The sequence below is a fragment of the Tachypleus tridentatus genome, chromosome 4 (genome assembly GCF_004210375.1).
Source record: "Tachypleus tridentatus isolate NWPU-2018 chromosome 4, ASM421037v1, whole genome shotgun sequence".
In the NCBI taxonomy this organism is placed as follows: Eukaryota; Metazoa; Arthropoda; class Merostomata; order Xiphosura; family Limulidae; genus Tachypleus; species Tachypleus tridentatus.
In genome coordinates this window covers 104,247,223-104,259,805 of record NC_134828.1, presented here as the reverse complement: position 1 = coordinate 104,259,805, position 12,583 = coordinate 104,247,223, and the positions used below count along the sequence as shown (strand labels likewise).

Genomic DNA, 12,583 nt, shown 5'->3' with positions numbered 1-12,583 from the left:
AAGATACCTTGTAAGTGACAAACATTGGATTAAACCAGCCAACCAACAATAAGTTACTCAATATTCAGCTTCTAAATGTTGTCATGAGAATTCTGACATTTATTTCTGGATAACCTAATATTATGTTTTGTCCTCTTATTAGTAATGGAAATAGTTTGAAAACACTAATGACAGTTTGGGTGGTTTTTAAAGTGTCAATTATTTTGAAGCCTACTACTTTGTGTGGATTGCCAAAACATGTTAGGTCAATGTTTCAGTGTAACTTTTGGTAAAGTAGACACAGTAGGCTTAAAAAAACTTTAAAGGTCAGCAACTGCCTGCTTAAAAAGAAAGGGAGACAATGATTTGGCTTCTATACTGAAGAAAACCTCAGTATAGAAGCCAAAATGTCAGCTTTGTTTTTTCTTAATAGGCAGTTGAAGTACATTAACATTTTCAAACCTACTGTGTTAGATTTGTTTTAATGTTGATTATTTTACTTTCTTCTTGTAAACATTTTTGTTTCATACACTGAAGGACATTTTCTAAGTTAAATTATAATTATTTAAAAGTGTTATAAATCACTTGTATACAGTCTGTGGTCATAAAGTATATAGGTGTTAACATTTAAAATTAGGCATACAACCACATATTTTATGGTCTTTTTGAATCACGTAGCACATGTCTTCTATGGCTAGTTTGTGACGTATCATGTATATTCTACGACCACTTAGAGTCACAAGAGATGTGTTCAATCACTAGTTTGAGTCACTCATTAAATTATGTTTTTTACAGCAGTAAATATTCTGCTACAAAGTGACTAAATATAAAATTATGTACAAAAAATGATTCTGATAATTTATGCCCTTCTATTTTAAGCCTTTTCTTCTTCTCTTCATATGAAAAATTCATTTTTAGTTATTAAATGACAAAACTAACTGTAGAATAAGGGTTGTTTAACTTGGCCTGGTTTGGATTGTACTTAAAATTTACTTGTCATTCAGCCGTGGCTGTTTCAGTGTAATATGAGTATTTTATAAAAGAACAAAAAATATATCAATTTGGCGAACAGTGGCAAATTAATATTTACTTTCCATTATTTATGAACTCTTGGTTTAACATTAGAATGAAACATGCAAAAAATTATTTTTTCATATATAATGTATTTGTTTTTTTCCAGAATTTATATTTAACATTTTGATTTTTTTTTTTTTCTGTAGGAAGTTGGAAGTATCATTGGAAAGGTAAGTGAATCAATCTAACAATGTGTCATTCCATTACAGTTAAAGCATTATAACAGAACTGAGCACTTTGACAGTAAAATCATAGTATTCTAGCATTACTTAAACTTAGGTCCTTTAAATTCTTTTTGTGATAACTATTGGGTTGAGGAATAATTCGTGAGTGTTTTTTCAAGTTAAAAAAAATATATTCATAAATGAAATGCTTTCGCAAAATATTTCATGTCATTTGGTAGATAATTTTTTGCTCTAATAGATGGTGTGTTTGATTTTCATATGTCTTTAATTTTTGCTTTCATTTTCAGCTCATTAAATGGAATGTCAAGTGGACAAAATCGAGCATTTTCGACACCATCTGCTTTTCGCATTTAATTTCTTGCAATTTCGTTTAAAACAATGCATACTATATACCTAGGTATTACATGAAATAAAGTATCATAATAAATGTTTTGGGCGTAATGTGTTCATGCATTGAAGTATTGTATAGTCTTGCATGTAATGCTTGAATGAAATTATTTAAAAATGCTCATGAATTATTCCTCAACTTAATATTATCAATAAGTGTTAGCATAATTTTCTTTGGTCTTGCTTAAAGATATTACAAAATCATTTAATTCTAGACTTAAAATAATTATTGTGTTAAACAGAAATTGGTTATTATTTCTTTCATTTTGTAAAGTTAAATTATGCCTTTTTTAACATTGTAACATTAACCTTATTTCACTTTTTAAAGTATAAAAACTGTGTGACAAGAGTAAAAATATGGTCTTTGAGAAAATGTCCTCACAATATGAGAGGAGTCTGAAAAGTTTGTGGCCTGACCTATAATGAAAAGAGTCACTGGTTCATCTATGATTTAATTTTTAACATAATTTCCTCTTGAGTCTATATGCTTATGTTAATGGTTCTCATTCCATGAATGGGTGATATGTATGAGATCATCATTGCTTTGAAATATTTAACCTTTCAGAAAGAATTTAAGGGAGGTGAATGAATGTATTGAAGGCAGCATCATGGAAAGCATTCAAAACAATATGCAGTTTTTTGAACTGTAGCATTGTCCTGATGGAAGAGCACACTAAAAAGGATTACTTAATACAAATTGTTAATAGGATTCATAGTAAGGATTGACTCTTTTCCAAATAATCAGTTAGCAAAACATCTGTGGTGTCCCAAAACATTGATGCCATGACCTTTCCAGCAGAGGATGATTATTTGAACTTCTTTGGGATGGGTGAACTTTAGTGTTTCTGTTGCAAACTTTGTATTTGTGTTTTGATGATCAAAGTGGTGAACCCATGATTTATCCATAGTTATGAGTATATTGAAGACTTTAGAGAATGTTGAATGTGCTCAAGCATCCTCTTCTAATGCTGCTTATGTCCTGGTGAATTCTTGTGGTGCCATTTTCTATTTAACAAATATTTTTACATTATGAAGTTTCATCTTCTCCATAACGTTTAACCTGTTCAGTGCCGTAGACAAGAGTATTCGTCCAAGCCAATCGGTAACACAGTGCCACGGACAAGTTAATTCGTTCTCAGTAATACCTAACTTCAATGCTAGTTGTCAGCACCATATATGCATTTGACCTACTTACAAATTGTTTCACTTTTGATCAAAATGGCATCAGGAAAAACGTTACAAAATGAAGAAGCGTTAGAGTTGTATTGTAGCAGCTTAAATACTTGGCAGTCAACAGGTTAATACTACTTACTTCTTTGCTTCAAAAAATCTGCAACACACAAAATAACCTCATAAAGTTAAGTGTTATTTATTCATAATTTCTACATTCCAGTTTTATTTTAAGTTGGGCCACAAACATTTAGACAATCCCTGTATTTTCTTTTAAAAGAACTTAGTATATCAACACCTAGTACTAAAAAACAACTGGCTTATCTGATAATAATGCATCTAATTTATGTTCTTATGAAAGATGTGACCTCCTCTCATCACAGTTAGTAAGCAAAATTTTACTAGTTTGTAAATGAAACAAATTTAAGAGCTCTTAGAAATGATCAGATCATATGTATTCAGATTCTAGAGATTTTTGCTACTATATAATTTGTGATGAGTGGTGTAGTTGCACACAAGTTATTGAATGAGCTCTGTGCTTTTTTTATTATTACAATGAAGTTTGTGGACAGTATTTAATTGTTTACAAGGGTGAATCTACCCACCTTTATTTTTAATAAAGTTTTTTTAATTGTATAATCTGCATTTGTATGGTGTTTTACTTAGTTCTTCAGTAATCTTTCCTGTTGTGAAAAAGTTTATACCATTAAAGGGTTTACTCATTTACTTACTCATTGAATTGGAAAACATTATTTTTTTAGCTTTTTTGTGCAGAAATAAAATCAAACTGATATACATGCATATTTTTATTCTTTCAGAAAGGTGACAACATCAAGAAATTTAGAGAAGAGGTAAGTTTTGTTTTCTTGCATTTTAAAAAAAAGTGTGTAAAATAAAGTTCTTGACTGAAAAAAAATATCTGCTTTATATAGAATAAAAGTTTTTTGCAAATTGTGATAATTATGTTTTAAATTTTTTGTAGTAAAATTATAATTCAAGCTGTTTGGGTGAGAGGGTATTCATCTTTTAAGTTTGGATTGGAAATAATTTGTTAAACAAGTATATTATTTGTATGACAGCAATTAAGAATTATAACATGAAAATAATTATCCTTAAATATTTGGGAATAGATATATACTTTGTATATTAAGATGTTTGATATCTTAAATTGTACAATTACAAACCAATAATAATGGGTTCAGAATAGACAGTTATTAAATATTCTTCATAAGAATGAATATTAAGAACTAAATAAATGTAATAAATATTTAATTATTATGATTTTTAGCAAAAAATGAAAAACAGACAAGACAGGGTATTTTCTTGTTTTTTTAATAGGAACAAGTGTGAATATTTTTAAACGAGAATAATTATTTAACCCCACATAATTAGAATGAATATATATTGAAAACATAATTTTTTTAAATTTGTAATTATGTATGGGCACAAACTGATATAAAGATAATGGATTTTCAGTGTTATGGACAACATGAATAAAACATATCAATTTCAAGTAAAATCTTGATTTTGACATAAGTTTATTTTCTACAATAAAAAGTTGCTGTTGTTGGTGTGTGATAGTATGACTGAAAGTATACTTTTAATATTTTGTGACTTGTATTTGTAAGTGTATGTTTCAGTTACTGATTCTTTCTCCAGAGTGGGGCCAAAATAAACATATCTGATGGCTCATGCCCAGAACGAATAGTCACTGTCACTGGATCAACCGAGGCTATTCTCAAGGCTTTCACACTCATAGCCAGCAAGTTTGAAGAGGTGAGATTTGTTATTTTATATGTTTTTGGATGTTTTTTTTATTACCACTTACTGATATTATTCTAAGGAAGATTGTCCCACTCAAGAACTCTTTTAAACTGTAGAGCTTGAAATGATTTGTTTAGTCAAGAACCCAAATAATTTGTTTAATTTTAATCTAATTTAGTACTTAATGTCAACCTTAAATTCTTTATCTAAGACTATTTTTAAGCTACTACAGCTTCTGTAAAATTTCAGTTATTTCTCATTGAAATTATTAAGTTTTTAAAAAAGCTTGCTTAGGCTATTAGGACTGTTAAAGACAAAAATAAAGCCATTAGTTGGCAGTGTGCTGTTAAAAACAAAATAATAAATTGTAATTCATTTTAACTTACAATTTGATATTAAAATTAAAAGAACACGTGTATATATATATATATATATAAAATTATGCAGATTATTTCATGAAATATATTCTTATATTAAGCTTCTAGTACACATTGATTTATAAGTATCCTTTATGTTTGTACGTCATGTATTATGTTTAGTATTGTGAAGGTAAAACAAATATAAATGATTCAAATTACAGCTTTTTTGTTCTATTTTATTCATGACTTGTAAATATCTTTAATAATTATTTTTTGAGTCATGTATAATTTACAAGAATTTATTTTCAACTTCTGCTAATTAGCTGTTAATAATCCTTAGGATCTCCAGAATACTGCAGGTGGTGCTGGAGCTCAGAAACCTCCAGTCACTCTCCGTCTTATTGTTCCAGCTGGTCAGTGTGGATCTCTCATTGGCAAAGGAGGGTCAAAAATTAAAGAAATTAGGGAGGTGAGAGGTTTATAATCATTCTCTGTTGAGATTTAACCTGTAAGTGGGACAATTACATGAAAAGTGGCAACTATTGATTATAAAGAATTTTGTGTGGTTATATGTTGAGCTTCCAGATTAGAGAATTTTCAAATAGATACTGCTTTCAAATGAACTTTGGTATTGACTCAACATTTTATATTCTATTTTATATCAAAAATAAATTTGACTAATAAAGTAATGTAATTTATTTTGTCTCTTTCAAAATAAATTTCTTAAACCACTTGTTTTACTGTAAAAAGAAGCTTCTTAACTAACTTGGGGAATTTTTCTGTTTACATTACCTTTTTCAGTACAAGGTCAGTTCCTGGAAATTTTGTGTTTGTTGTAAGTTTTGTGCTATAACTTTTAAATTAGTAAGCATATGTTCATGAAATTTGGCAGATTATAAGTTTACAAGGCTTTTATATGCAAAATATCAATTTTTTATTTGGTTTTAATATTTATCAGACATTGTTTTTCTTTTCTCTTTTTCTTTTCACATGTTGGACAGGCAATAGGCAAAGTAATTTTCATTTTAAGATTAAAAATATTTTTATGCATTAGAAAATTTTCAAAATTCACATGCAAAATCTTTACAGTGTCCAGATAGCTATCAAATGTTTCTTAAGAAAAAACATATATTTTATCTGTAGTTTCACTAATGAATCTCTTTGTGGATTCAATCAATTTGACTGATCTTGTAAACACCATAAAATTTATGAAATAAATATAAATTATGTCTTTTTCATTCTAGAAGGACTACAGATTATAACATGAAAACATAAATGCTTAGACTAAATAGCTTAAATATCATAACATTTTGCATTTATATATATTTGTTATTTTTATTATACTGGCCTTTCAGCCATGTCTGGTTAACAATACAAAAATTACAATAATGTGGTGCACATGTACTCATGTTAATATATCCAAGATATAAAACTGACCTGTCTTGGATGTGTTTTAGTGGACAAGTATTATATAAAATCTAGTCACATTTCAGTTATAAACTATATATGCATGTATATTAGTACTAGTTACCAACAGTTTATGTGACACACATAAAAATAAATGTTTAGGTATGTTTTTAAAATTTTCTTTTAAATTTAGAAAAAAATGTATAGTATAAAAATCTGAGTTATATATAATCTACAGTTTAATACCTGACTTAATGACATAAATTCAAAATATAATTCAAAAACATTTTGAATGCAAGTCAACAAATGCAATGAAATAACCTCTGACCCATGACCTGTCTATAAAGAGTTAAAGATTTCTTGAGAACAGTTATATAAATAAAACAATAGGTTGTACTATACTTGTCAAAATATTTCCATTAGAATCAAAAACATTTCAAAAATAATTTCAGAGATACAGCTCTTATGATGCTAAATTAACATTTTACCACACTGTTTGATTATTTAGATCTGCCATAGCAGCAAAAAAATTACCAAATTTTGAGTTATCTGTATTCAACATTTGCAATTATAAATACATATTAAAGAACAGCTCTGAAAGTTTGTATTTGCATCAAAAATCTATACCCACCAGAAAGTACACATAATAAATTATAAGAAATACTTAATAGTTTAAAAAATACAGGTCCACCTACTGTTTTATTATATGATTTTTCTCACAGAATAATGTTTCCTTGTTATGTATATATATACATTACAGATTTTTCTTCCATTTCACCAAAGGTAAAATTGTAAAGAAAACGTATGAGGTGGAGACCTAATGTTCTCTTTGATTGGCCATACCCACTGCTGTAAACTACAGTTTTTGCCTATTGTTGGCTCATCAGCACAAATCGTTGTTTCCTCATTAAAAGACATGAAGTATGCACAAAATAGTGACACACATGAATGTTATTTAGATGTAGTATTTCATTCAAAAAGCTTGTGATCTACACACTCACGTATATATATATGTAAATCATTTATATTGAAAACATTTAGTACAGGATATAATATAAGGGGTAAAAAACATTTGGACATTCAAACACTTGTAATTTTGAATGAAAATATTCAATATTTATAAAGAAAAAATAAGATTTAACTAAAGTTAAGTGAAAAAATAGTGCAGTTTATTTATTATTAATTTTGTAAGTAATTGTGTATCATAATATTTACATGAACATTTATGCACAAGTTAGATATAAAACATTTAAACACCTATCCATAACAGCTTATAATGACATTGGGGAATCATGTGTTATCAAAAAATAAGTGTTGGAAGTTTATAATAAAAACATTACATTATTTGTAAGAACCATTTCCAGTCATTTTGGGTGATGTTGGAAGTGGAGTTTGATTTCAAGTAAAACTTATAATGGTGGGTGTGATAAAGATTTAATGGTTGAATAGGTAATTGTGACGAGACTTTACTACATAAGTTTGATCGTGTTGATATGTGAAATATATAAATCTATCAGCTTCATAACTTGATATTACAATATATATCTGTACAGTGTAACCTTTAGACATTAAGGTGTTGAAATATGTTTGTCAAAGATTATGGGCATTTAGCAAGACTTGAATAGTTCTTTGATTTTGGCCTTGTGGTTCATCAAACTAGACATACTGTATTTATGTTTCATCATCATTGCTTGTTTTCCAACACCTACTTTTGATGTTGTAACAACATTATGGCCTCCTCTTTTTATCTTGCAGCTTCCCTCAGTAATGTGAAAACATGTATAGATTTTATGCCTGCAATTTTAATTCCAATTATATTAACTGAATTTTGTTTCTTAATATATCTCTTAACCTAATATAATGTTTCATTGTTAATAGATACTTTGTTTTTTCATTAATCATTTGTCATTAATTATAGTGGTTTTAATTGATTTTGTATTGGACAGTAGCAAAAGTAAAATAAATTAATAAGTTAGCCCTTCAAAAATACTGCATTACCTGGTACTGTAGTTTATTCAGTACAAGCTATTTCCTAATATATCCAAAGAGATTTAAGAGAATAGAACATAATTGAAAAGCTTTTCTTTCATCTAACATTCAGCTAGAATCATCTTGACTTATAATTACATTATCAGTGACATTCCAACAGAGTGTTGTAGTAGCCATTTCATTCCAATAATATATACACAGTGGGTTTCCTTTATACATTACATTGCTCTGTACAATTTCATTAATAATATTCAACAGTTGCTACCTAGAGACCAAACAATGTTACTTTGTTTCATTACTATAGTGATTCAATGTCTTCAACTACTTTTCCAGGTGTATTGTTTACCAGTTGCTGCCAATATTTTTGAAACAGTCATTTTGTTACTAAAGTGTTAAAATATTGTCAGACAATTTTCTCAGGTGTAGTATTTACCAGTTACTGTACTACCAACATATGAACCAATGTTGCTGTGTTCCATTACTAGAGTGTACCAATGTTGGACTAATTTACTGAGTGGATACATCATCTACAAGCCAAGGCAGCAGAGGACTCATTGTCTAAGCACGTTGTTTTATCTGCTGCAGAAAAGCTTTGTTTTCATCCTTCCAACATGGCTCCAAAGTGGTCACCTAGTGATAGTAAAATACCTCTTGATAAGAAGCCTGGGAAAATAATTGACATTAGCACCAAACTGTTTAGTTCTTTAACATTCTTACATGCATGTTTTGTGTAGTACTTCATTGTTAAAAAAGCTTTGTTATGCTCTTTAAAAAATTTACTTAAGAGAGGACTGAAATTTTCATAATACATTTAAATATTATGTTACTTAACATTCATCTCATACGTACATCCTGCTATCCAGAACACATCATGACATATTAAGGGGACCCTCTGAACTTATTAAATGTGCAAAATTAGACTAGATGATATATTAAAGGTCATTGTATTGTTATTAGTTGGTTTGTTCACTGGAAGTCTTCCCAGATTGGAAAAATTGAGATTCGACACTTAATATAATTTATCAGATAGTAATAATTCATTATTTAACTAGTTACAGTACAAAACTACTAAACTTGATTCAATGTATTAAGCAGCATTGGCATTATTCATTGATGTAATTTTATTGGCTTTTCTTTAAGGTTACTGGAGCATCTATCCAGGTAGCCAGTGAGATGTTGCCTAACTCCACAGAAAGGGCAGTGACTATATCAGGGGCAGCAGATGCTATTACTAAATGTATTTATCAGATATGCTGTGTTATGATGGAGGTAGGATATTATTTTCGATTAGTGATTTATGATAAAGTGTGAAAGGATTTCTAATTTTTTGTAGATAACTACAGATGTTTACAGTTTGTTAACACAGATCTTTCTGTATTCTGCTTTTCTTTTGGAAGAATTTGATATATTATAACTTTAACACATTTTCTTTGCCATATGGATACAATTGTAAAATACTGAAATTCAAGTTAGGATTCTTCTTTAAAATAAAGTAAAATAGGAAAACATATCACCAGTTATTAAATGTAGTGATGTGTTGTATTTTTAGTTTGAACCAGTTATGTTACTTTTGTGTTTTGATCTTGCATAAAAGTATATTGCATATTGAATTTGTATATTATGATAATACTTTTTAGCAGGTACAACTAAATAATCTGTAAGCTACAATTGACGACATATTCAAAAATATCTTGGAAAAACCTATCTATATTATAATATAGAGCTTTGAACACAAATGTAAAACTCAGGTTTTCTGTACATATTTCAAATAAGTGAACATGCACATGTAGTTGTTGCAAGTGAAAATCATGTACACTAAAGAGGTATAATAAATACATTGTACCTTCCAGAGTGCCTCAACTAATGAAAACTGCTGCCATCTTTTGGCAACGTATGAACACTTTTACAATGATATCTATAATGTTTCATGAGGCCCTTTGTTTTATTTTACTTTGGGGGTGTTTTGTATTGTTTGTTAACAAGAAAATATCAGCTGATAGGTTTCAAATCCATGTATGTTGAAATAAATTTTTACTTTATTTCTTTAATAGTTTAGGCTATAAAAGATATAAAACCATATTTTAAATATCTTTTGTATTTTGTTCTAGCTGTTGTGAAAACATGTACCATCAATCCAACATTTTTTTCTTCTTGTTCATTTTACCATTATCGTGGAGTATCTGTGGGTTTCTTCTAACTTTATATAACTTGAAATTATGTAATTTAAAACTAAGAAAAGAAGTGGAAAAAAAACCTTTTTTGTGACAAAAATATGCTTAGGATTTCATATTTTATGACTTCAGACTAATTATTATGCACATCACCAAATTGAGAAAGTATGCAACTATTAAAATCTAAACTGTTGTGTAAAAATTCACTTTTGATTAACAGAACCACAACAAATGAAAAAAAGAGATTTGCAGTATTACAATAACTAGCCCAGTTTGTAAAAATATCCTTTTATGCATATATATTTATTTAATTGATAGTAAAATAAATTGATATAAAAAAGTCTGAGCTTCAGAATCCCTAAACTGCCGTATATTAAGATAGTTGAAAGGATGTGCTTCTATAAACAAACACTGAAATATATTTTGTTTTGGAATATCTTTACTTCTAACAAAATATTTTAAATGCCATGTAATAAACAACACTTGTTGGACAGGCTATAAAGATTTAATGTCATAATTTAAGTTTTGTGAGGAAAGCATTCTCTAGGTTGAAAGGCCTGTATGCTGAAAACTACAAGATAATTCTCTGGGTTGTACTACCAGGTGCATCATAGATTAAATGGTTTTCAGGTACAAGTCTGACTTTTTTTTTTTTTTTCTCATAAACAAAATCTCGTAGTATTGTATGTATGAAAATCTTGAATTAGTCCTGAGATAAAAAAATTGATATTGCTGTATTATTACAATAAAAATTTTCTATTTATAATACATTTTTCTCTCTTCAGTCTCCTCCTAAGGGAGCTACAATACCGTACCGTCCAAAGCCAACCATGCCACCTGTTATTTTCTCCGGTGGGCAGGCGTACACAGTGCAGGGCCAGTACGCCATTCCTCATCCAGACGTAAGTGTTCCTACAAAAATAGTTTAAGACCATTAGTAGTTCAGAAATAAATGTTTAATTTTTTGAAGTTGCTCTCAGACAGACTAGTAAGTAATTCTCATGCAGAAGCAAGTACTGCCTTCAGAGTATTCCTTTGTCGGCAATGTATCCTGATTCTTTATTTGAACATAAACATTAGACTATTAGTACTTCTTAAAGAAAAACAACTACTGTTGTCAGTGCTTAATTTGGATAAGAAACTGTGCTGATTCTGCATGATTGTTGTTAGCTTATTATCCTCAGTAAGACATAAGCATTACATTCTGTAATTTAAATAATATTATTATTCTTCAACTGTACTTAAGGGTTGTAGCAACTATTCACAGATAAATCAACTAATTTATAATGCTTTTCAATAGAACAGAAATAATATATTCAAACCTTCACAAGCTTTTTTAAAATAAAAAAATAACATTTTCTCAGTTGAGTAAGACCTTTTCATCTTGACACTTAAATAAAGATTTTTTTTTTCTTATTTTATCACACATTTATAAGCTCAATGGCTTATAATTAGTATAAAGGTGAAGTGTTTCTGTTTAGTGGTAATTTGGTGGTAAGTTTTCTTCAATAAATGAAGATGTATTTCTGTGATATAACTTAGTGTGATGTTGTAAACATGAAAGCTGTGTTGAAAATGTGGATATTGTATTTGTCATATCTTGAATTAAAATCATGATACTTAGAAAAATATGGCATACAAAATATGTTGTTTTGATTTGGTATGGTAATATAGGGTTTGAATATAATTACTTTATGATGTCATGAGTATGGAATTTGATAAAGTGTTTAGTCGTCACAAAATGTGCTTTGTCATGCATATAATTATATATATTTACATATGTAGTGTTTTTATGCAAAACTGCTAATATTTAATGCATAAGCTTATGAGCAAATCATATAAAATATGGACTGTAATTAAATATCTTAAAATTGAATAACAGTCCATTTCTCTTGCACGTTATTCAAACATTATGTGAAACCCTTTCATATTTATATTCATTAGGAATTTATCTAGAATTAACTCAATGAAAGTTTTTCTGTTGTGCTACATCTGCATTCAAAACCATATTTAAATTATTGCGAGTCCCTTGGTGGGTCAACACTAAGTTTTTAAGTCTTCAAACATCAAAGTCCAGTGCTCAATTTCCCACTGTGAA

At 28.6% G+C, this 12,583-nt stretch overlaps 1 protein-coding gene across 15 annotated transcripts in view; it reads left to right on the top strand.

The window, feature by feature from the left end:
• Positions 1–12,583, top strand: part of LOC143249816 (poly(rC)-binding protein 3-like) — a 199,763-nt gene that overhangs the window by 145,430 nt on the left and 41,750 nt on the right. For all 15 annotated transcript variants that reach the window (XR_013027955.1, XR_013027957.1, XR_013027958.1 and 12 more), the window contains 6 exons: positions 1,200–1,223; positions 3,614–3,646; positions 4,455–4,571; positions 5,259–5,387; positions 9,455–9,583; positions 11,271–11,387. Coding sequence is in view for 10 of the 15 variants with exons in the window: in XM_076500304.1 (XP_076356419.1) it covers positions 1,200–1,223; positions 3,614–3,646; positions 4,455–4,571; positions 5,259–5,387; positions 9,455–9,583; positions 11,271–11,387 (549 nt within the window). In the remaining 5 variants the exon portion in view is untranslated. The remainder of the gene's footprint in view (positions 1–1,199; positions 1,224–3,613; positions 3,647–4,454; positions 4,572–5,258; positions 5,388–9,454; positions 9,584–11,270; positions 11,388–12,583) is intronic.